We start from the raw sequence: 25,489 nt of genomic DNA on the forward strand, positions 1-25,489 counted from the left end.
AACACAGCACACATACCTCATTATGCAGATAGAATTTAATTAGGTTTCTAACAACTGTGGTAATGGATCCAAAAGAGACTCAGGGCATATATTTTAACAAGATAATACAGACATATTACATAGGCACTAAATAAAGTCTGTGGCATTTAGAAATTGCACCCTATTGTTCATGGGAGCGGCAAGCCAAGTGCTCGCATTCTGACTCCACAGCTCTCATCCCCTGCACATCATCTGCACCCACTGCTTCTGTTCAAAGGAGTTCAACTTGACACGTGAATACAGGTAAGAAGAAAATGCATTGTGTTTCTCGGAGAGAAGACGAGCTGTTTGTCAGTTCAGTTTGAAAGCTAACAGGATGAGCTCCATGATACAGCTCCAGCAAAGGCTCAATGCAGAATTAATCCGGAAGCCTAAGTCTGTTACTCGCCTTCTTGCCAAAATTTCCTTGCTGGACTTATTACCTCTATTTGTGGCACTTCTAAACTCCACATTCCTCTCACTAAAGTCAGTTTAATATCAACACTGCCCAAAATGTCATACTGAAGATGAAGCAAACCAATAGCTCACTGGATACCGGTACTTCCTCCACCAGTTTTTTGTTGTATTTAACTCATGCAGACCCTCAAGGAAAAGAAAACCACGTATGGATTTGATTGTTTGCAAGGTGCAAGCTCAAAAGACAAATGTATTTCCATGCTTTCAGCTACAACGTGCTAGTACATCCAAAAGAAAGAATTCGCCCCTCCACCTACAGAAATACTTCCAACACAAAGCTAATGGCTGAAATGAGATTTAATTAAAAACAATAATAATCAGCTGTATTTCTGCTGGGTGCTTAAATCACTCCTTGTACTTCCTGAGAATAAGCTGGGAAGCAAGACCTTACTGACCATGTGTTCCCAACCACGAGCACAGCCTCCAAAGTCCCCTTTTCCTGAACGCTAAGAAGAGCTTCCAATAACACACTGGAGATGTTACTACAGGCTGGGATTTTCAATTATGTCAGTTTCTGCTGTTGTAATTAAAGAGTTAGACATGGCCTAACAGTGATGTTCAATAGTTTCTTACTGTCATCCAAACCACAACCAATAAACAGGAAGAACAAGTATTTGGAAACACTCCAAACTGCCACTGAAGCAGACATCCTTACTCAATGGCACAGGCTTTGCTCAGAGAACTCAGACACATGCTAAGAACTGAAGGCAAAGGGCAGCAAATAAAACAGTGCAAGATCCATTCCATTAAAGTCAGACACCGCTGAGGAGTTAGCACAGTACCACCATGCTCTGCCAGCACAGAAACCACAGCCTGAGAGAGGTCACAAAGCACCTACTGCATGCTCTGAGACAAGGGACAAGCCCCCCAGTTTCCCAATGCCTCAAAACGCTGAAGCCAATAGTTGGAAGACAAATCCTAAGGAACTTAGTCTGATCCCATCAATTAAACAAACCAACCTCCTCAAGTCTGCATCTTCTAGCCCAAGAAGCTAAAAAAATGCTGGCCTATTTTCCAGTTCAGCTCTAAGTCAATCAGGTAGTTTTAAAACCTGGGTTGAGCAGCATTCCTGAATGAGCACCCAAAGGGCACACAGAGCAGCTTTAATGCAGGAAATAACTGAAATTCCCTAGACAATAAAAAGTAAACTGCCCTACTGCCACCAGAGATGAGAGCAAGTTTACTTATGCACAGACTGGTGCTGAGCACGGCACATCATTCCCTTCCTGCCTGCCAGTAGAACAAAGTGCCACCTCATGCACTCTGCTGCAGCAGCAGTCACCAATTCAGTCAGCCTGCTCGGAGCAGGTGCAGAGCCACCAGCACCACTCCAAAAGCCAAGAAGATTTTTTTTTCAACCATAGGGGCTACAAAGTTGATGACAAAATGAATAGAAATAAGAACTTGGGAACTGAATGCAGCTTTGCTGCAGGCCATGTGCCACACAGAGCTCAGCTGTAGAACCAGACATGAGTACTCAGCTGATGCGACATTCAAGTTTTGGCAGGGACTACATTAGAAACATCCATAGTGCACCTGGTGACTCCCTGTGCAACATTCTCAACACAACCAGTCCAGTCCCAAAGCCTCACCTTGTGGTAAAGGACAAGGCATGGCTGGATTGGTTTTTCTGCTGGTGCAGGGCATAAAAACCATGTTATGTCCTCATCGGTATGTCAAGAACATGCAGCCTCCTTCACTCCTTTTAAGGCTCCTTGCTGCACCAAAATGGCCGTGTCACTGTCCCTCAAAGCACTCTAGTAGTTTAACAGCATACTATTACATTCCTACTGTTTGGACCCATACCTGCTGATCTAGTTTTGCAAAGGCAATCGGCAAGAAGGGGTGAAGAGCGCTGCTATACAGCAGGCACCAGCTCCTTCTGCTTTTAAGATGGATTTTCATCCCTGAGTTTTTAAACATGTTTGCACAGGATGAATTATTAAAATATAGTTCTACTCTGTGTTTGTCCTATTCATTAGACATCTGTGTGTAGAATGTCACTTAAGAAAGAGCAGCCTCAATATGGTTAATAAAACATTCGCAGTCCCGTAGCACGAGCACTTAATAAATGTAATCTATAATAAACACGGGACTTCAGTTATTTAAAATAAGATTTAGAATCATATAATGAAATTTGAAGTAAATGCACACCTACAAGGGAAAAATGCATGCAAACTCAACAGAAAGAAGGAACTTCATGCACAAAGAAAGTTTGAGCAGTGCAAGGACTACGAACAGAAAGGATTCTTCTCCAGCACCACACAACATTTGGGGAAATATTTCAGCAGTGATGTCTGGTATATAACGGTACTCAAGCACTGAGCTCTACCTTTCATACACTCACACTGTAGGAAGTACAGTGCCCACCCAGACGCTATCATAGTGTCAGGAAACTGAGCTGCTATCAAGATCTGCTTCTGTAATTCGTTTCTTTGTGCTAAAGGAATCAAAATGGAATCTTCCCCTTCAATCCTAATTCCATCCACATAATTTAAGGCCACCTATGTGCCACTACGCCATATGCTATAGAAGCATCCACAGATAGTTATTTCTTCGGTGTTTCAGATAATGTCCAAATGCAATTATCCTGCAAGTTTGAAAGAGAGTTCTCAGCAATCTGGTAGAGAAATGAGAAGTGCTGGAGGAAGAGGCTGGCAAAGAGGCACTGAAGAGCATCTGCAGATGAGGAGATGTGCTGCAACAGCTTACCTAACTCAGCGCAGTTTATGCCCTTGCACCCCCCTCAAAGAAAAAAGAAATCGGACAAGGTAAGAATTACCCCCCTGCAAATAGTCTGAAGGGTTCAAATCTCGGGTGTAAGAAGTAGTCAGCTGAATCCCAGCAGCAGACAAAACCCATGGTGAAATATCAGCACTCCAGTGAATAGCGGTGCGTGCAGAGCCGGGCAGCAGCCCCACCGCCAAGCGCTCTGCAGGCAGCACTGAGGGCTTACATAAAGGGAACCTGATCGCATTTCTGCCGTAGCTGACCACAACCCGCTCTAAGCTGATTTACCACAGGTAGAAATAACACCCGGCCTTTCAAACGCACATCCTTTCAATGACAAAACGCGGAGTGCGATGAGAAGGACAGAAAAGCCAAGCAGGAGAGAGCAGCAGGACCTGTTAGAGCACAGCGCTGCCGCTCCCGCCGCCCTCGCCCCCCGCAGCCCGTTGTTCTGGTGCCGACGCCGCGTCACCGACAGCCAGGCGATACACACATGCATCTTTCTATACAGGATTTCCGCGGGGAAATTCACTTACTGCGGTCTGTACTAAAATACAAACCTTTTAAAGCATCCTAAAGGAGACTTGGGCTACAGGAGCAGCCAGCAACAACACCCAAAATGGTGACTACAAGGAATAAACCAGACAAAAAGCGCTCAAAAAGAAAAAGGAATCGAGGTTGGCTGTAGGAAGCCGGTGGCCGGGCAGCCATCTGGAGGCTGCTGGCTTCTTCCAAAAGAAAACCCTCCGGGTGCAGCCTCTTATCCCAGCCACGGCATTCTTCCTCCAGCGGCCGCCAGCCCGGCACCAGGGCTCCGGCGGCGGTGGGGGGGGGGGGGGAGGTGAGGGTGAGCGGTGGTGCCGAAACTGGCTCCGGCGGGCAGGAGCCGCAGGGGCCGAGAGGGACGGGGCCGGGACGAGGGAAGTCAGAAGGGAGCCCTGCTCCTCACTCACCCGTCCTTGCGCTTGGCTTTGTAGACGTGCCCGTAGGTGCCCCTGCCCACCTTGCAGCCCTCGTACTCGAACAGGTCCTCCACCCGCTCCCGCTCGCCGGTCAGTTTCACCTTGAAGTCATAGTCCATCTTCGCCGCCCCGCGACGCCTCTCGGCAGCCGCGCACCCCGCCCCGCCACCCCCCGGCAGCGGCAGCAGCAGCAGCAGGAGGAGGAGGAGGCCCCCGGGCCGCCCCGCGGAGCATGCAGGGCCGGGCGGCGGCGGCGGAGCTGCTCGCTCCTTCCCTCCGCGCCCCGTCCCCGGCCGCTCCCCTCCCGCCCGCCGGCTCGCGGCACAACAGCCGGGCTGCGCACGGAATACGGCGGCCGCGCCTGGCCGCACTGCTGCAAAGAAGCGTCGCAAACCGCGGGCGCCTCCCCGCTCCCGGGCACGGCGGACAGCGCGCCGCGTGCAAGGCGGCGGGCTCCGAGCGCGGCCCCGCCCTCTCTGGACCCGGCGTGCCTTGCGGCGCGTGCCGTGCTGGGAGCTGTAGTGTGTGTGAGGCTCCAGGGTTCTAAAAGGAGAAACAGCGTTTTCTGGAACGTTCTGAGAGCGTTTCTGGTTATCAACAAACATACACACATCGTTTGGATCCGGGTCCGGAGAGCTGTGATAGCACAACAGCTGTTTGCCGGACACACGGCCATCAGCACTGCCTGATTGTTTTATGCCACTGAGGAAGCCACAGGGCTGGTCCTCCAGAGTCCAGACTTCCAAGGTTCCGCCTTAAGGTTGTGTCTTGCTTACATGTAAAACATGATTACATATAAAGAACCCAACACATGAGAGCATAAATACGTTCTAAGGAAATTAAACGACTGAACAATTGGCTGAACCGGGTTTATAGAGCTTAATCGAAGAAACTTACAATCGGTTTGCTGAGGTTTGCTGCCCTCTACAGGCTACTACTATTATCGCCCTAGCAGTATGGTGTGGTTGGGAGAGTTGCTTCCGCAGAGCTATAATGTTAGAGGGAAGTTACTATTGGTAATTTGGTACCAACAGCACAAATAATAGCACAAAATACACGTAAAAGAACATAAAATAACCAAATGTTTACGTTGTACTTCTGTGAAATATGTGAATAGGAAATGAACAGAATTGTGCGCTGTAGAAGAAGGACTGTTTCAGTCTAAAAGCACTGCCAGAAGAGGACAACAGGAATCCATGTGAAGAAACTGCTTCCAAGGGAGCTGGGCGTTACTCTTTATGTAAGGCAGATACTCAGACTCCTGTTACAAGAGTGAAATTTACTTTGTGAAGTATTTGGACTTTGTGTGCAAAGGAGAAGCCGCGGCGCTTCTTCCTCGAGCTCTTCGCCTCCGCCCGGCTGCGGCCGCCCCACACACCGCTAATGGCGCCGTGCCGGCGGTGGCTCCGCGCTGTGTGGGATCGGAGTCACCAGGACGCGCGCGCCCCGACCGTTGGCCTCTGTCCGGCGCGCGACCCAACGGCCGCCCGCACGGCGGCTGCGCACATGCGGGAGGGGGCGGCGCTCGGCGGAGAGCCGCGCTCGGAACTCGCGCTCTCGGCTCCCGGCAGCCGCCCGGACCGCAATCGGGGCTGGGACGCCCGCTCTCACGGCCAGGGGTCGGTGTCTTTCCGCTCCCGCCGCCGGGAGGGAAGGGGAGAGCGGAGCGGGGCCGGGAGCCGGGCCGTCCCGCGGGCGGCAGGCGGAGCGGAGCTCCCGGGTCTCCCCGGCCCCTCTTCGGGCAGCCCGCCCCGCGGCGGGCGGCGGCATGGACGCCTCCCCGGCTCCGCGCCGCGGGTGATGCCGCTGCCCCGGCGGGCGGGGCGGCCGGGGGCGCGGGCGGCGCTGGAGGCACCGATCCGGCCGGTGGCGGTTAGTGCGGGGGGCCCGGCCGGGGGAGCGTGAGGAGGCGGGGGGACGCGGCCTACCTCGTCCCGTCGCGGTCGGCCGGCCGCCGGCCGGGTGGTTGGCCGGGAGAGCTGTCGGTCACTGCCCCCCGGCCTCCCCCGATCCGGCGGCGGGCCGCAGGCGCGGGACGGGGCCGGCCCGGAGGTGCCGCTGCTCCGCGCCTCGCGCAGCGCCCGGGCCGGAGAGAGCGCCGCGGGAGCGGGCCGCGCCGCTGCCCGTGCAACCGGGGGAGGCCGCGGGGTTCTCATCGCCGTGCGACGCTTCCTTTGTCTGCCTTTGCTTCCCCCTCCCTTCCTCACGCACGGACTGGCGGTTTCTCTCCCTCTTTCTTTTTTTTTCCCTTCAAGTTCGGTGAGATCATCTCGCCCGGAGGCTGAGATGTGACGGAAATCTTAAGTGGTCTCGTGGTCCACGAGGTTTCCTCATCTAAACTCAGTTGTCGTCTTGCAGTCAGGTGGTAGGCTTTCGGAAAGCGCATACCTCATGGCATGGGGGGTAGGGAGCCGTGGAGAGGGGCCAGAGCCTAAAAGCATGCCGTATGTACGGCTTGGGTAGAAACGATCATAAATATTGGAGAATGGGCCGGAATAGATGTGAATAAAGAAGGAAAGGAATTAGTCTTGGGCTGGAAAATGCAAGCTAGTTGCTGGTATGTGGCACCTGTTTCTTTGCAGTGGAAGGGTAATCTGGAGCTGTAAATGGATTTTACATTTTTATTTCTTAGTAGTTAAGAGCCTTAAATTTTCAGCTCCTTGAAATATTTTAAGGGCCAAAGTATTTCATTTTGGTGGTGTCTGATAACAAACATGGCTAGTAGCTGTCATCCTTGCAGTTATGTTAAGCAGATGGGACAGCCAAAGGCTTCACGCTTCTTGTGGTTTCTATGTGAGTCACTTAAGGAGTGTGAGTAACCACCCTGCCGTCCCATTGTCAACAAAACAGAGTTTACTTCAGTTTTTGTGGGTGGTAGAGTTTCAGATGTTGCATGAATGCAGGAGGAAGAGCAGAGAATCCCTCTTTCGCCCAGCAGTTTAAGTTTAGGTTGAGGTAGTCTACATGCAATGGACTTCTCATCTCAGGAATCTACGTGTGAGTTTCTCTGCAGCAGCCTGGTGGTATAGGCAGGAAGCCAGTTGAGGTATGGTAGCTGTAGGGTGAGCGCTAACATTTACTGTTAGGTTTTCCTCTCAATAGCAGCATTACGTGAAACTAAATAAACTTTATTTGTTGTCTTCCGTGTGCTACTTATCTCGAGTATTAGGTCAGCTGGAGGCAGAGGCACTTTCTTTAGTACTTACTGTAGTCTGGATTAAGCATTTTCTTGACAGCAGTCAAGCACTGGTGCTGTCAGGATAGCAATAGTGCCATAACCACATGCTGAGCGGAGGAGGGATTTTGTTTGGGGGAAGGCAGAGTAGTGAGATAAAGAGCTGGCTGAGAAATTTGTGTTTAGAAGTGTGCTGGGAGAAGTGACCTGATTTGAGCATAGCCATTATGGTAAACAAAAGTCAGTATTTAATGGCTGAGCACAGAAGGTGACAGTAAATTAACAGACCCTGCAAACATTATGGGAACAGAAAATGTTTTGAGAGGGGGTACCCTGATTTCATGTAGTTTAAGTTAAATGGGTTAAACAGCTAGGAGGGAAGCATTACGTACATCCAAATGCAGCACTGGATGCAGGAGACAGATGTATGACAAGATTGACTGGCATGGTTGGAAGTGCAGTTACCTATGGTGAAGGGGGAAAAGTGGCAGATGGGGTGGAAAATGAGGAGACCAAGGATGCATCAGCATGGATCCCACAGAGAACATAAGCAAGGTATATTAAATGTATGCCAGCGTCTGCTGTTGGCAAATACATTTCCTGATTCTTCATATCTGTTGGCAGCAGTGATTAAGATTTACTCTTTATTGGATGTATGTTGATTTGGTTTGCTTGTTGGCTTGTGAACTTGTCTGTGAAGACTAATTACTTAGTGGGAGTGTGCAGAGAATGCTGTTCTGTGTTTTCCCATTTAACACTTGAAGAGATTGACATGCTGGTGAACTGACCCCTCAAAAAGAAGTATTTACCCAATAACTTCTTCTCCACAATTAAACAGAGTACTAGTGCTGCATGGCGAATCCTGGTAATCTCATTAGAGAAGTGATCTGTTCTGTCAGTTGTCTACCACAGCAAGTATTACAGATGGCTTTTGTTAATTGTGAAGCCCCATTGAAAGGATGACACCCTGCTTTCTCTTCTTTAAAACTGAGTATTGAAGAACAGGTATGGCCAAGAACAGGGAAATTCATTCCTTTGTTAGCTAACGCTTGGACTAGAGATTGCAAGGAAAATGTCAAAGTTGTGTTAGAATGTCAAAAGGATAACTTCTACCAAAAATATATCTGTAGGCTCTGTGCTATGGGAGTGGTAGTATGGACAGAGATAATGCTGTAATGTGCTTATCAGTAAACATTTCAAGAGTCCTCCAAAGCAGTAACTGGTTTTTTTTTGGAAGTCTACCCTGGGTAATTACAGAACAATGTTTTCAGTGTTATTTAGCTTCTGAAGTACTACACACTGCTGTTTTACTTGGGAAAGGTGAAACACGTGTGTGTTATTCTCTTAATTTTTGATAACTATCCTTACATAGCAAAAAATAAACCTGTCATTGCTATTGTATTTTATAGTCTGTGTACCAACTGCAACATCTTTTCCATGAGAAAAAGGGACTTAGAGCTATTTTTGTACAAGTGAGAAGCAAAACACTTGCATAATGGAAAACGCTGGTGAACTGACTTGGCAAATAACATAGAGTTTGGTTCTTAATCACATTCAGCTATTTATTAATAAACTAATTTAAATGAAAATGCTAGGAACATCTTACCATAAATTAGATAAAATTGTACTGTAATTATTGTACAGTCTAACCTTCCAATTTTGTATAAAGCAGCCTGGCATCATGGATCGCTCTCGGCACCGTGCAGGGAATGGCAATGAACAGACATCTTCACGAGAGAATGGTTATGGTGAAGATGAGAGACAACGACAGCTGGAGCGCCTCAGCAGGGAGGAAGCCTATTACCAGTTCATCAATGAACTCAATGAAGAAGACTACAGGTTGATGAGAGACCACAACCTGCTTGGCACTCCTGGTAAGATGTGGATACCTTCAGCAGAAAAGTTGTACAGTGAGGTAACGCTGCCAATGTCAGGCTCCACATTTAGTAGAAATGTGAATTTCTATTTAAAATTAATGATAGTCAATAAAAGTTAACTTTAATAGATGCTGAAGCTTGGAAAAAAATAATAACTTATCAGTATACTGGTAATATTCAAACCCAGATAATTCATACTAAAGTATATCTGGCAACTGATGTCATCTACCTGGACTTCTGCAATGTCTTTGACATGGTCCCATACCACATCCTTATCTCTAAATTGGAGAGTTATGGGTTTGAAGGGTGGACTGTATGGTGGATAAGGAATTGCTTGGATGGTTGTAGCCAGAAAGTTGTGGTCAGTGGCTTTGTGTCCAGGTGGAGGCTGGTAATGAGGGCTGTCCTCCAGGGGTCTGTCTTGGGATGAGTTCTCTTTAATATCTGTATCAATGACATAGGTGAAAGGATTGAGTGCACCTTCCACAGGTTTGTGATGACACCAAGGTGAGTGGTGCAGTTGATAACAGCAGAAGGAAGGGATGTTGTCCAGAGGTACCTTGATAAACTTGAAAGGTGAACCTAGTGAGATTCAACAAAGCCAAGTGCAAGGTTATGCACTTGGGTTGAGGTAATCCTAGGTATGTACACAGGCTGGGAGAAGGACTCCTTGAGAGTGGCTCTGTGGTGAAGGGCTTAGGGATCCTGGTTAACAAAAAACTTAATGTAAGCCAGCAGTGTGCGCTTGCAGCCTGGAAGGCCAATGGTGTCCTGGGTTCCATCAAAAGAGGAATGGCCAGCAGGGGGAGGTGATGGTCCCCCTCTGTTCAGCCCTTGTGAGGTCCCATCTGGAGTGGAATGGATGTGGAGTTTGTGGATGCCCTGTACCTGGAGGTATTTAAGGCCACGTTGGATGGGCCCCAGGCAACCTGCAGGGGTTGGAACTTGATCCTTGGTGTCTGTCTCAATCCAGCTATTGGAGGAGATGGTTTGACATATGTATACCCGGAGGAAGATGAAGGCAACAAATGAGGCCAATCATTTTTTACAAATTCTGTGCTACTAAGGAATGTGGGTAAGATGGAGAAGTTAGCAATAGTAAAGAGAGAAATCCTAACAGTTCACAAAGCAGGGATAGTCACCACCAGGAATCCAGCAACGTCTTGTTGGTCTATAGGGAAGAAGCAAGTTGGTCGGTATTGTCTTGACCTGCATGGCTGCAGTTTGGTAGAGTGGGTACCTGTTCTTCCTTGGAATTCTTTGGATTCCTCTCCATAGCATCCTTTTGGTTGCCAGGGGCAGCAGCTGATTGTCAGGGACACTTCTGTTTGGTTCGTCAAGGGCAACAGTAGTTGCCATGGGTACTTCTGTTTTGTTGGTGAGGGGCAACAGTAGTTGAAACAGCATGTCCATTGTACATGCCCTTTCCACTGGGTAATCAACAGCAAATCAACAGTAGATCACGTGATTGTCGCATGGTGGGCTGCTAGGTATGTGCACTGAATGCGTGGTGACCCCCTCCTCCGAGACCATCCTCGTAAGTCAGCTTGAATGCCCAAAAGAAGCAACAGCTGAAAAGGTTTCTCCTGGTTGCCCAGCAGCATATGTTTCTCTTACCGCTGTGCTTATGGAAACTTAACCCCAAAAGCTTGTCCAGCAGGTTATGTCTTGGATGGGTACCGCTGAACAAGCTTTGAGTCAGAAATTGTTCCAGCTTCTCACAGGGTCCCCTCCAACCCAAGCCATTCTATGATTTTTATGGTATCTGTTTGTGGCATTATTTTGGGCTTCTAATTAGTTGTTGAAAGTAAGCATGCACTTGACACTCATTCAGTATCCACACCCTCCCTAGTAACTACATCTTGTTGTCTGCTTACTTGTCTTCCAACTTCATACTAGTGCTCTTTGCTTTTAAGTTTAGTTTTACCTCATTTCTTAAGATTTTTCCTTCAAGACAGAAAATATTATTTGTGCATGGCTCTGTTCTGCTGATAACTGTCTCATCTAGCAGTGTGATCAAAATGTAAACTTATTTCAGGGGAAATAACAGCAGAAGAGTTGCAGCAACGTTTAGAAGGAGCTAAGGAGCGTCTGGCATCACAGACTGATCTGGAAAACAGAGAAGGTGAAGGTAGAACTGCTGGAGGTAAACATTCTTCCTTCATATGCATATATAGTACATAAAGATAATTAAGAGAAATGCTGACTAATTTCAGTACCAGCCATTTCAAGTCATTTTTCCACTCTGCCTCTGAAACATTCTCGAGTAAGAGATTTCCTAATGATAAAAGAGAAACTTAAATTCTCATGGAAGATTTTAATAGGAGCCACTGACTAGTTTCTTCTCCTGTTTTTCCTTTGCTAGTGAGTCTAGAAGTGCAAAAAGAAAAGTTCTTAAGAAATTTCATTATACATTAGGGAAGTTAGAGAAGAAGTCAACTGGTAAACAGTTAACCGTTCTTCTGTTTTATTATCTTATTTCTGTTGTAACGGTGAGGTTGACACTATTTATGCTCGTCACTTCCTCGCCAGTAGTGGCTCATTTGACCATTTCCTTTTCTAAAAGGATAACATCTGTCTTCTTTTTTCTCACTTTATCAAAATCAGTTGACAAAGTTACCCTCAAATCAATAGCTTAGTGAGAGATGGATATTGGACAACTGGCACTGCCTTTTGGCCATCTCTGAGCGCTACCTTGGAAGAAGCTATGTAGATATATTAATTTCTTTGTACCTGCTGGTAAGATCAAAATTCCATCTTGAACTTAGCAGTTTTGGTGATGTTTCTATATACAGCGTGTTTTCAGCAAAATTACATTATCACTGGGAGGTAGCTATCCTGCTACTGTAACACTTATGAAGTCAGAGGATTTGGAATGCATCAGTGTGCTAAGAATGCAGTTGTATGAATGCTTGCAGTTCTTTATTTCTCTCAGATTCTGATGTTCTTGCAGAAAACTCAAATGGCGATTCTTTGCTTGAATGGCTGAACACATTTCGTCGCACAGGAAATGCCACTCGCAGCGGACAGAGTGGGAACCAAACCTGGAGAGCTGTGAGTCGAACAAATCCAAACAGTGGGGAATTTCGGTTTAGTCTTGAAATCAACATAAACCACGAGCATAATAATTTTGAAACCACTGGTGAAGAGTATGTGGGTGTAGATCGTAGCAGAATGTATTCAGAAAGAAGACATCAAAGAGCTGTCAGTCCAATAACCGCACGAACAAGGAGCCAGACGAGAAGAGAAGCAAACAGCCAGGCTGCAAGCACTGCACGGACCAGGTCTTTAAGAAGTTCTGTGGTGCAAAGCTCTGAAGCAGCCTCTTATCCAGTCTCAGGGAGGCTCAGGAGTAGAACGAGGGAGTCGACTGGCCTTCACCAAACAAATACTACACGTCACAGTTCTACAACTGCTGGTGAACAAAGAGAAATGCCTGAAAGAGGTACTTCTACAAGAGTCACAAGGCGCAGTAGATCTAGAACTAACGTTCAGGTGAATACAAACCAAAGACTGGAAATTCTACGGTTGAGGTCTACTTTGAGTAGCCGAAGCCGCTCTCCACTGCAAAGGCAAGGTGGGACTGCTTATTCTGAGGAACGTGGGCAGAGGCAGGATAGAAGTACACCGCAAGCTAGTAGAAGTAGAAGGCAAACCGTGCAGCATCCTCAGCAGCCTGCTGAAGAACAAGCAAGAAATAACACTCAGACACCTCAGCTTTCCTCTGCAACCCCATCCTCAGGATTAACTGCAGAAGAGGAGGAATCTAGTAGGCCAGTAGCTGCTGTTAGAAGGCATCCAACGATTACACTAGATCTTCAGGTGAGAAGAATTCGTCCTGGAGAAAACAGAGATCGGGACAGTATTGCCAGTAGAACTCGTTCTAGAGTAGGAATGGCAGAAAACACAGTTACTTTTGAAAGTGACAGTGGAGGATTTCGGCGGACGATATCGCGATCAGAACGGGCAGGTATTCGAACCTACGTTAGCACTATACGGATACCTCTTCGTCGGATTTCAGAAACTGGACTTGGTGAGCCTTCCTCAGTGGCTCTTCGGTCAATCCTTAGACAAATTATGACAGGTTTTGGAGAACTGAGTTCTTTAATGGAAACTGAATCTAACTCAGAAATGCAGAGGGGTGCTCATCACTTAGCAGATGTACGGGCAGAGCAGAATAACTCAAGTTCAGTAAACAATAGCAGTGATCCAAGTGAGGTTTCTTCTCAGAACGGGCATGTAGTAGAAGACGACAGTGAAAGAAATGGACGGAGTGATGATACACGACGCTATGGTCGCGGTAATGAAAACCAGGATAGCAGACAGTCTCAAGATGCTAACAACCTAGTGGAAAATGGAACTCTGCCCATCCTTCGGCTTGCCCACTTCTTTTTGCTGAACGAAGACGATGAAGACGAGCGTTTAAGAGGTTTAACCAAAGAGCAGATTGACAATCTTTCTACTCGGAATTATGGGGATCTTCACACTGAGGAGGAAATAAGTAAAACATGTAGTGTTTGCATTAATGAATATGTAACAGGGAATAAGCTAAGGCAGTTACCTTGCATGCATGAATTTCATATTCACTGTATAGATCGCTGGCTTTCTGAAAATTCCACTTGCCCAATTTGTCGGCAGCCTGTATTGGGGTCTAATGCCACAGACAGTGGCTAAAATCATTTGTACTACTCAGTATTCAAGGATCTACTTCTGCTCTGTTTATGATGAGCCAGATCAAATGAATTGACTTGCATAGGGGTCCATTTGTGTGGGGAGCTTTGTTAGATTTCTTTAAAAATAATAGGGAACTTGTCTAAATCTAGCAATGTAAATAACTATTTTTCTCCAAGTGCAGATCTAGGAGTACACGTAGAACCAAATGATATCGGTAAAGTTTATATTTTTTTAGGTAATTTTGTTATGCTAAGCACTTTTGTAAATAGAGAAATGCAGTAGTTAATCGGTCCTGCTTATTGTATGGTTTTTTTTTAACGGTGTAACGGACTCACTTTATTTAGATTACAAATTGTTTCACACAGACCTACCACTGTGTTGAAAGATTAGTGTCTAAATAGCCATTCATTAGCTTTTTGTTCTAAGAACAATTTCTTTTACAGAGTCTCTTGCTGGATATGTTTGCTAAAGATATTTAAGTTACTTGAAGTGCTCATCTTAATATGCAATATATTTTTTTGAACATCAAATATCCTTTCCAAAAACTTGCCAATTTGGTTCTATTTAAAATTTTTATGGCAATTTTTGCATGTGGTTTTACACAATGCTTAATGCTGACAAGTTCATGTTCAAAAGCGGATGGGTTAGTGATACAAAATGTACATAATTAAAAGCTGTCTTTGACAATCGCTGTCTTTTCAGTCCAGACAGCAGTCACATGGATGACAATTCTAAGAGTGTGTCTTAACGAACATATTTGCTCAAAGAGTAAATGAGCATTGAGAAAGCCTTTTTACTTTTCCAAATTACTCAATATTCATGTTTGTTTGTTTTTTTAACTGCCTTAGTTTAAAGAAGGAAACAATTCCTCGACCATTATATTGTCTACAATATGCATGTTTTGTGCATCCGACTCAGAAAAACAAAGGCTTGAAGTGTTTTTGTACAGAATTTTAAGGTACGTGTGTTATTAGTCCTCTTAAAACATAACTGAGGACCAAATGGCAAAAGACACTAAAAAAGACAAAATAAGCTTCCTTTGAAGTCCCCAAATTACTGTATCATTAGATATTAAACTTTATACCAGTAACTTATAAAGAAATAAAGTTGCAAAGTAAATAACCAAGGCTTTGTGTGGATTACTTTTGAACGGTATCCTGTACATCGCAAAGAAGACTTATCATAGAACCATAGAATTACTTAGGTTGGAAAAGACCTCAAAGATCATCAAGTCCAACTGATTTACTGTTGATTCTCAGGTTTTTTTCCCTCTCATTTCCCCCAGGCGTGTACTTGTGTTTCCACAGTATGTGTTAGCTGCTGTGGTAGGTTAAGAGAAAAATCGAGAAAAAGCACTCTTATGGCTTTTGGAAGTATGCTGAGTGTTAGGCAGGCTCATCTTTCTCTGAGGAATCTACATCTCAGTCTGTAGAGAAAGGCAGAATGATGGAAACACATACGTGTATATCTTGAGTAGTTGAAAGAATGCGTACTGAAGAAGTTTGGACTTGTTCTGACTATGCACTGCCTTCACAGAATGACCCAGGTTGGAAGGGACCTCAAGGATCATGAAGCTCCAACCCCCCTGCTGGGCAGGGACACCAAACTTCCACGTTTACTAGATCAGTCTGCCCAGGGCCCCATCCAACCTGGCCTTGAACAACTCCAGGGATGGGGTATCCACAGCCTCCCTGGGCAGCCTGTACCAGCACCTCACCACTCTCATAGTAAAGAACTTCCCCCTGACATCCAACCTGCCTTTACAGGATGTGTTTCAATTAGAACACTCGGTTAGGAAAACCTGGAAGGAAAATGATACAATCCTACCTTAAGAAATTGGGTGTCTTTTTCAGATTTGCATTTAAAAAGCTTGTGTCAAAAGTTCCATAAATTTGGGATGTTTCTTTTTTATTCCTAGAAGTAGTTGTAAGGATTTTTTAAAGAGGCTGAAACAAGTTTCAGGATATGACAAAGATCTCTTCTGATGTCATTTGGACTGCTAATTATTATTAACATTGTTAACATCTCTCTGATGACTCCTTAGCAATATTAAAAGGTTAGGAGATGTAAACATCGTTACCAGAACTATCTTTTTAAGTTTTGCTGTTACTCTTATTAGCTCCTGAGATGGACAGTAAATACGTGGGTGCCTTCTGCTACTTCCTGGTCTCTGGTTTTCCTTTGTATTTGAAAGCTACCTCACTCAAGTGCTACAGCTGTAGACACCTGCCTTTGCCTCCTTGTTACTTTGCTGATAGGTTTTTTCAGTCAGTTTTTGCTTACATTTTTAGTGGATCACACATGCATGTGTTTTGTAGAGTGTTCACCAAGTTGGAATCCTGCTCACTAAAACACTAAAGGTAAAAGGAGATTACTTGTGCTTTCTTCTGCTTTCTTGTGCTTTCAGCAAAATTTCTGATACAGTTCAAGACTGAGCTGCAGTTACTGGGCTTCCGGGGAATATCCAAACATACAGTTTTGCACAGAAATCGTGGGCTGCTGGATAGGAAAGATGAAATCTTCCATGTTATATTCTTGTCCTGTTGCACATGAGTTATTGAGTAGTATGCTTGACCTAACTGGAAGGGCATGTCATTCGTTCCTCAATTTCCCTGCCAAACTGTACTGATAGGGCCAATTAAAGTCTCAGTTGTTCAGTTGGGTGTTGGCTACTATTGCTGCTGTTGATATGATATGCCTTCAGTTCTCCATATCTACCTCCAGGTACTTTTGTACCTTGTTCTCAATTTGGGGGTTTCTTGATCCAAGTCATCTGTGTGTTTAAGAGCTTGGTTAATTTATTCCCCATGCATTTCCTAGCAGTTTTCAGACTCACCTGTGATCTTGATCTCCACAGAGATTTGATTACAGAGTTGAAAAGTTTCTTTTGTGAGAAGCATTTGTTGTTTTATACTCAGCTTTTTACTCTTGAAGATGCATAGTTCTTGTACTGTAAAATGCCACATCACCAAAGCAGCACTTCCCCATTCATTTTGCTAATTCTGACGCTTTTTATTTTTAACAGAAGAGTCCTAATAAATCTTCTACATAGAAGCTATTCTTTATTTGTTACTGTTCTTGTTGTCTTTAATGGGAGGACAGGGACTCACGCAACGTTTAAGATGTGGATGCAGTAAGCATTATGAGGAGATAGAACAATAATTTATTTTATCCCCTCTGTGATCTGAATAATTCCTGATATGCCAGTTTTGGTTTTAATTGCTGCTCAACACTGTGCTGATATCTGAAGGAAACATGCAAGAAGACTTCACAGTATCTTTCCTGAGTGCTGAATAGTAACTCTAGAACTGGCTGCTGCTGTGAGTTTTGTTTAGTCCTTGTCCCCAGATAGGAATATGAAAGCTGAGTGTTCACATTCTGTAATGCCACAAATTTTTGTCCTTTTCCTGTCACAGTCCTCCATCCCACTGAGGTGCGAATGATTCACTGATCCACAACTTTCTTTTCTCCTCTTCGAATTCAGCATATTTGACAGCTTCCTGTGGATGTTTTCACTTAATTTACTTGATTTTCACCATCCAATTAAGAGTCGTTTGCAGTTCTCAGCTTTTTGTAGCAGCATTCATTAAGCACATCTTTCACCCTTTTCAAAGTAACACTTGGCTAATGCGGAACTGTATTTTTCACCCTTGCTGTGCTGTGCTTCAGGAATGCTCTTTGTAATTGTTGAATATAGATAGGCACAGGATTATATTTGTTTCTGCTTCCTATGGCCTGCACCGGGGCAGCAGGAGCAGGATACTTTCCAGCCTTATTTCTGTACAACAGCAACCCTTCTCAGGTTTGACTGTACAGTCTTAACGCCATACTTGGCACAAGAAACCTCAACATTTGAATCCTCCTGTATTTACTATCTTGATTGTCTAATAAGGAAGGCATGGCTTTCACGTACCTGTACTTCTACAAATTCACAGTGATTCCTGTTGGACGATCCTGTGCTTCCCTGGCTTGTGATTTAAAGAGTGTGTGATGATTCGGTAGTGTGTCCATTTCCTGCCTGTCAACTTCTGAAAGCTTAGCTTTTGTTATGAAAATACAAAATACATGACACATGAAACATGTATTGCATGTTTACTTGCACAGCAATATCATAGAATGGCTTGGGTTGGAAGGGACCTTAGAAGTTATCCAATTCCAACCCCCTGCCATGGGCTGGGTGCCACTCAGGCTGCCCAGGACCTCATCCAACCCGGTCATGAGCACCTCCAGGCATGGGGCATCCACAGCTTCTCTATGCAGCCTGAACCAGTGCCTCGCTGCACTCTGAGTGAAAGATTTCCTCCTGACAACTAAACTAAATCTCTTTTAGTTTAAAGCCATTCCTACTTCATCTGTTTCTGTCTGTGTGAAAGGTCAGTCTCTCCTGTCAATAAGCTCTTTAAGTACTGGAAGACCACACTGAGGTCTCCCCAGAACTTCTCCAGGCTGAAGAACCCCAGTTCCCTCAACTTTTCTTAGCAGGTGAAGTGCTCCAGCCCTAAGATCATCTCTGTGGCCCAACTCTGACTCAGTCCAACAGCTCCAGAATCTTCTTGTACTTTGGGCCCCGGACCTGGGTGCAGTTCTCTAGACAGGGCCTCACAAAGGCAGAGCAGAGCAATCCTCTCCCTGCTGGCCACCCCTCTTTCGATGTGGCCCAGGATACAGTTTGCTTTCTGGGCCTCCCTGGTGGCTCATGTATAGCTTTTTATCCACCAGGACTCGCAAGTCCTTTCTCATTGGGCTGCTAGAGTAGAAAATTGCTGGCCCAGGGAGTACTTAGTGGTGCTGAGGTGTGCCAGGTGGCCTGGCCCTCACAAGTATCCCCTTTTTAAATGCACCGATAGCACTAATTTATCAGGTTGTATGCTAATAACAGAGCAAGCCTGTACGTTTTGTGTCTGTCATAGCAATTTAAGGGAGGTTGTGTCCAGTTCTATGATATGGGTGGCCAGACATTTTTGCATCCTGCTGAGAAATCTTACTGCAAAGGTTAGCATGCAGGGAAGATCTCATATAAGGCTACATAAAATAAGCAACAACTTGACAATTACTGGATATAAAAGACTCGAAGCCTCCTAGTTAACTGCAGTCAAGGGATCAGGGTGCTCAAATGCAGCTACAATTGGAAATTAAGTGGAAGCAAGCTAGGAAACAAGAGGAGGAGTGTTGTCTATGCCAAGGTGGTGTGGCTTTCTAGCGCCTCCCATGCTGATGTTATCCCTGTACAAATGGGGCCTCTCTCAAAGCACTGACTGGGTCAAGTTCACTTATGGAGCTGCTGTCAAATCTTTCCTTATATTTTGCCATAGAGCTATAGGTGTTTTTTTACTGCATGCATTTTATTCCTATCTCTAAGAGAAGAATTTAAGAAGAATTGCTTTGGGAGTTAATTCATGATTCCTATTGCTCATGGTAATCATGCTATTATGGCCATGTAGGCCTCTGTAATAGTTTCTCCTTTAATAATATATAAACTAGAATTGGATTCCTGTGTTAGAAAATAACTGCAAACTATGCAGAAGTGTTTTAGTTTCTTCCTGATGCTTGGACTCTTTCCATCTCATTTATTTATTTATTTATTTATTTTAATTCATTCATCTTAGAGGCAGACTATGTCTGCCAAGCAGTATCCAGGATATTTCTAGATTATCATTTCACAAATGATAAAGAGTGTTCTTGCCAGTTTCTTCAGTATTCTGGCACATCCCATTGAAGCATAAGGATTATTTCTTTCCATACAGATCACTAAGAAAAAACACTGACATTAAGTTGATTGAATCTGTAGGATTTGCCCATTCCTGAAAAGGCTTTGAGACCTGACTCTCATGATCATACACCACTGCAGCATAGGTTTTTGGGCTGAAAGCCAAATACAGGATATTAAGGGAGAAAGGGAGCAAATGGCAGGAAGCTCTGTGTTATGTTATCCAGTCATACAATGTGGTTATAACTATGCAGCTGTGGTTATCTAGCTTTGATCAGAACAGCATACATAGAACAAAAGAAATGAGCCCTCTAACAGTGCAACACCCAAATCTATGTCTTTAAAATGAAATGTGTCCTTTGTTCTCCTTGGATGCTGTGCAGCTAATCTGGCTTTGTCCTGTGTGCAGAAACCCTCTACTAAAGATGAGAACTGCAAGCACCCTGCAGCTTGCCATCAGCCTGCTTCAGTGTGTGGTGGGAATGGTCTGAGCCCGCCATTTGGAGGCACGTGTTGCCTCAAAGCAAAATTTCTCCCATTTTCTTCCTACTCCTGGGCTTTCACTAGAATTTGACCAGTTAAAATAAGACCCAGAACAGGTTCGCCAACAGCCTGACTCAGTGCAAGCTGCCAGTTCACATTCGCGCTTATTCTTGCAGGTGCTTATACCACCACTAAATTTATCTTCTGTGTAATGTAAATTGCCTGAGGTACAAAACTGGAACATATCACAGAATCACAGAACTATGAAGGTTGGAAAAGACCTAGAAGATCATCCAGTCCAACCATTACCAATACTTCCCAGCTAAATCATATCCCTCAACGCAACATCCAAACGTTTCTTGAACACTCCCATGGTCGGTGACTCCACCACCTCCCTGGGTATTGCATTCCAATGCCTGACTACCCTTTCCGAGAATTAATACCTCCTAATGTCCAGATACCTAACAAAACTATTTGAACACATCTTTGAATTTCTTCTATGGGTTGAACTGCTCAAATATGAGATCATTTTGTCCCGTTATTTTAAGGAGTCTTTTAGAAAGGCCTAACCTCACGCATCTGTAATACACAGTTGGGATTCTCATCCTGAGGTAGGGACAGGTATGTTACTTAATATTACTTCTAAGAAAAGCTCTCACATATTATGCTGGACTTTTCTACCTCATCTTTAGTTTTGAGTCCTCATCTAAGAAGTTCTATTAAAATGTATTTACTTACGCAGCAGTTGGTTCACAACATTCCTTTATGTCTACTGTGTTCTGACCTTTGACATTAAGTTACATCTCCTTTCTTGCATCTTTGTATGGAAGCAGGTCCTGAGATTGATGTCTTTGAGAGTAGTGCAATTAGAGAGACATGAAAACCCAGCAATTAAACTGATTGAAGCACGCTAAGTAAAATCCTGGCTGCAGAAGCTTCTCTGCCGAGCTGAGGCCGTACCGTCCAGCAGAAGAGGGCGCCCGACCATAACCGCTGTTTTCTGGAGGAGGGGAATTAAAACAGAGGGCTGCGACCAGAAGCTTTCTCTCCTGCGCTGGTCCGGACTGCGAGCTGGGAGCGGAGGCCGCTGGAGCTGTCCGTGGTGCTGATGGGCAGCGCCCAGCGCAGAGAGCCACGGACGGACGCAGTGCCTCCGGTTTAGACCACGTTTCCACAGTTTTAAGACTGTCTTTTGCTTATTACACCTAGGAGATCGCTTTTTATTTATTTATTTATTTATTTATTTATTTTTCATTGACTGCAAATATTTATATAAGTTATACAGTTATGCTATATACCAAACGATTTCCCATTAAACGACAGCCCTGTCTGCAATAGCTGGTTCAAAACACTGTATTTTGGAATATTCACACACGTCCTGCAGAGCCTGTCTTCATCTTAACAAGCGTGTCGTTTCTCGTACGTGTTTCAGCCATTCTGATCATGTCTGATCAAGGCCAACTTTTGTTTCTCTGCATTTTTTCTTACCATACCACAAAGCGGCTGCCACCACATCAGTATGGCGCTCTTACCTACATGTCTTGGGTTCTCCTGGCACCACTCTCACTGATCACAAAGTAGGAGAATGTTGGACTCCAGTTAGCTTACAACCAGCAGTGGGACAAAGGAGGATGAACATAAAAAAAATACACCTACTATCCATGTTCTGAAATTTATCCTAAGCCTGTATTCCTTAAGCCTTTCATTTCTCTGGTGTTAGTTTTGCTTAACAGAAATGCTTGGTTATTTTTCTTAGTTTATTATTTCTTATTATATTATTATTTTATTCTATTCTATTCCTACATGTAGGAAAATAGGATGTGATGTGGAACTGTAGACAAACAAAGAATAAAATGTATAAGTCTGTTAGAAAACATAAACATATCTGCAGGGTCACCCTCAACCCAAACAGAAGGAAGAAAAGGAGCAAGAAGAAACTGCACCACTTCACACTTCTCTCAACAAAGCACTTGCTGAGAAGACGCCAATGACATCTGCTGTTCTAGGGAGACTAGCACTGTCAGCCTCAGATCTCAGAGGGATGCCTGAAGGGTGAGCACAACACCAAAAGAGGAATAGATCGGAAGAGTGTGTCTACATAGAAAATGAACTGTTTTTTTGTTTGTTTGTTTGTTTTGTAATAGCATTCTCTTTCTTTTTTCCCCCTTTATTTTCTATAATAAACACTTACCTAACATTTCTTGATTAGACAATTAAGTTTTCTGTTACACTACTAAGAAATTATATGTAAGTTGTGTTTCCTTTTTATTTCTTCTTCTTCTTCTCCTTCTTCTCCTTCTCCTTCTTCTTCTCCTTCTTCTTCTTCTTCTTCTTCTTCTTTCTTCATAACAAATCTTCGTAGTTTGTTTGTCTGTTAGTAACTGGAGCAAAGGATACATCTTTTGGAAGTTGGGCTTAGCAGCCTCTCCAAGGTCCCAGGCAGTATCTGGCACTGTTAGAAACAGAATCAAGATATCCTGTCTTCCAGTCTGGCACATTAACCACAAAACCATTCTTCCTGCCTTTGCTTTATTTATTACACTGAAATAATATGCATACTGAGATCTTTGAAAGTACATTGCTATAAATACTAGAAAAGTAAGCACATTGTAATTTGAAGATCATCAGCTCCTTTCTAGTTTTCATCACATCATTCAAACCATGGAGCCATTATGATAGACCTTAGGGAATCATACTGTCATGACTCATGGTCCCACAATATACAATATAGTATGCATCAGCAGCATGACAAAGCCAGGCACTGCAGAACAAAATGACAACAGTGAGGTTTGCACAGTTTAAGAATATATCTTTTCTTGCAACTCAGGGTTAACCTGCTACTTGTTACTAATGATTATGAGCTTGTGAAAGAAAACCACCTCAAGTTCACCTCAAGACTGCAAACGACCTTTCCTGTGGGCCCAATCCTTTGGCCCTCTAAGCAGGACTCAGTTTCAGACTCAGTTACTGAGAGAATCTGGGACACCTTGCTTCCCCACAAGATACCTTCACAGTATACATTCTCCCTTTTACTCCCCACTAACTGCAGTGCACGATTACACTAAGCACCTGCAGAGAGAGAAACTTTAGACAGATCCTCCAATACTCACAGGCCATGCAAAGGCAAATTTGTTTTGTTTTTCTTCTTCTGTGCCGTTAAATTCCTCATAACTAAGGCTTGGGGATCCACCTTCCACTGGGATACAACTCAGGCTTGTTGAAAAAAGTGCAAGACAAGTAATTAAAGCTCTTTGAGGAGTCAAGGAGTCAAGTAGACACTGGGATGGGCTGCCCAGGGAGGTGGTGGAGTCACTGACCTTGGAGGTGTTCAAGGAACGTCTGGACGTTGTGTTGAGGGACATGGGTTAGTGAGAACTACTGGTGATGGGTGGATGGTTGGACTGGGTGATCTTGTGGGTTTTTTCCAACCTTGGTGATTCTGTGCTTCTACGATTCTATGACTCTAAGTTTACATGTTAGCTGGAGCAGTGAGAACACTGAGAAGGACACAGGTGAAAGTAAGCACTGTTCATGAAAGGGAAGAATACACCGTAGCTGCTACTTAGCTACCAGAAAATACCTCACAGAGCTGGTTGATAGCTTACAGTTGGCAGTATTTGTAGTGTCCTGCAAACATAATTTACCTGACAGTTAATTTCTGAAGAAAAAGTAAACACAAAACCAGGAGCTGCCATTCTTGGTCATTTTTTTTTTGAGCACTTTCTTTGACTTTAACCCAGCAGCTCAAACCCAAAATGACCTTCCTTTTTGTCTACTAGCTAACACCATCTGAACTGGTTAGGCAATAGGCAATTCCTCCTGGTGCAAAAACACCAACCATAACAGAAAATAACCTGGTGGGAGGCAATAATGTAAGCTATTGAGCTAAGAGAAAGACATATTCTTGAATAAAATCTCCATGCCACACATTGAAAGTGGTAAAGTCATGCAGGAAGACCAGCATTCAGCACTGCTTCTACCATATGATTCCATTCTCAAAAGCTGTCCGCCTCCAGAGCAATAAAATCCACGAGAGCAGAAGTTTTTCTCAGAGCAGAAGCTTTATACCAGAGTTAGCTTAAAGCAAGCATCTCCAGAGGAGAGGAGTCCATCCAGTGCACTTACCATAAAGCACTGCAGTTCCATGCTTCTCTGCAGCTATGAAGCCCAACATCATTTGTAAACTACGTTTATATTTGCAGCTTCCTGAGAACTCTTAGCTGGAAACTATCAGTTTTTCTTGTTATATGTGAGGATGCTGAAGTGCAGCAAGGTTTGGAGGCTTGGCATTAGTTATTATATTTGAATTTATGAAGTTATGATATTATGATATTTGAAACAGTACCAAAATTTCCCATCTTGTACTCTAGCCATCTTCATATGGTAGAGTGGTTTGGATAACGATTTAAGGTCATAGTCTTTCACACTACTGGACATCGTTTCTTTTGCAGCTGATCTTTCCAAAACCTCATCTCCTCATCTCTGATAAGCTTCTCCCTCTCTTCAAACAGCCTACCAGAAGATACTCACAGGGAATGCAACCCCAGCAGAAAAGGCAGTCCATTTAGATGTGGCTTTAAAGTAAAAGGGAAAATTCAGGTTAGGTATTAGGAAAAAATTCTTCACTCAGAGGGTGGTGAGGCACCAGCACAGGCTGCCCAAAGACCCCCATCCCCGGAGGTGCTGGATGAGGGCTGGGCAGCCTGGTCTGGTAAGTTGTGCCCTGTCCATGGCAGGGGGTTGGAACTTGATAATCTTTAAAGCCCCTTCCAACCTGAGCCATTTTATGGTTCTGTCATTCTATTTTTGTTCTATAATTTCTTTCCCTTTGTCCAACCTCAGGCAAACTCTTTATTGTAAATGCCGCACAGAACGAAAAAGGTGATGCACTGATAAGGTTAAGTGGTATATTGATTAATCTTTCCTTTATTTCTTTTTTACCTTTCATTTACCAGACATTTTAAGTTGAAAAGGAATGACATTTTGTGAAGAGGCTGCCAGCGATGAAGGATGTCCTTGTAACTGGAACAAATGAGTTTGCTTGGGGATCTAGATCAAAGCTGGGCCTTGTCAGGATGCAGAAATGTGATGTCCCACAATCACAGACAGAAGGGGTTGCAAGGGACCTCTGGAGATTGAGTTCAACCCCCGGCTAATGTAGGTTCCCTACTGCAGGTTGCACAGGAAAGTGTCCAGAGCGGTCTCGAGTATCTACAGAGAAGGAGAATCCACAGCCCGTTCTGTCACATTCGTTCCAGACAGACAACTTTAGTAAAACAACAGGCCTACTTGCTCATTCTGGGTGAGTTCAGCCGCGATGCGCTCCGAGCCGGAGGAGTAGCACTCCGCCCGCAGGCAGATGGCTGGCTGCGATGTAAGGCAGTAG

At 44.6% G+C, this 25,489-nt stretch overlaps 3 protein-coding genes across 13 annotated transcripts in view; 2 read left to right on the forward strand and 1 right to left on the reverse strand.

Moving 5' to 3' along the window:
* CDK8 (cyclin dependent kinase 8) overlaps positions 1–4,677 on the reverse strand; it is a 65,961-nt gene extending 61,284 nt beyond the window's left edge. For 3 of the 5 annotated variants that reach the window (XR_011902601.1, XR_011902600.1, XM_072326436.1), the window contains exon 1: positions 4,179–4,450. Coding sequence is in view for 2 of the 5 variants with exons in the window: in XM_072326436.1 (XP_072182537.1) it covers positions 4,179–4,306 (128 nt within the window). In the remaining 3 variants the exon portion in view is untranslated. Of the gene's footprint in view, positions 1–4,178 lie in introns of all 5 variants that reach the window. The other 2 variants (XM_072326437.1, XM_072326438.1) reach the window with 2 other exon arrangements.
* Positions 4,678–5,703: 1,026 nt separating this feature from the next.
* On the forward strand, positions 5,704–15,028 carry RNF6 (ring finger protein 6). Of its 7 annotated transcripts, none has more exons than XM_072326445.1 (4): positions 5,704–5,806; positions 9,035–9,236; positions 11,278–11,385; positions 12,193–15,028. In XM_072326445.1, exons 2-4 carry the CDS (start codon positions 9,044–9,046, stop codon positions 13,911–13,913), a joined length of 2,022 nt encoding a protein of 673 aa, XP_072182546.1. In that variant the 5' UTR covers positions 5,704–5,806; positions 9,035–9,043; the 3' UTR covers positions 13,914–15,028. The 7 variants fall into 7 exon arrangements, with proteins under 7 accessions (XP_072182546.1, XP_072182547.1, XP_072182541.1 ...); XM_072326446.1 differs by having other exon boundaries at positions 5,713–5,806; positions 9,032–9,236; XM_072326440.1 differs by lacking the exon at positions 5,704–5,806 and adding an exon at positions 5,905–6,059.
* A 10,222-nt stretch (positions 15,029–25,250) lies between these two features.
* Positions 25,251–25,489, forward strand: part of ATP8A2 (ATPase phospholipid transporting 8A2) — a 295,095-nt gene continuing 294,856 nt past the window's right edge. The window contains exon 1 of the mRNA XM_072326477.1: positions 25,251–25,405. The gene's annotated coding sequence lies outside the window, so the exon portion shown is untranslated. The remainder of the gene's footprint in view (positions 25,406–25,489) is intronic.

Source organism: Excalfactoria chinensis, chromosome 1 (assembly GCF_039878825.1).
Source record: "Excalfactoria chinensis isolate bCotChi1 chromosome 1, bCotChi1.hap2, whole genome shotgun sequence".
NCBI lineage: Eukaryota > Metazoa > Chordata > Aves > Galliformes > Phasianidae > Excalfactoria > Excalfactoria chinensis.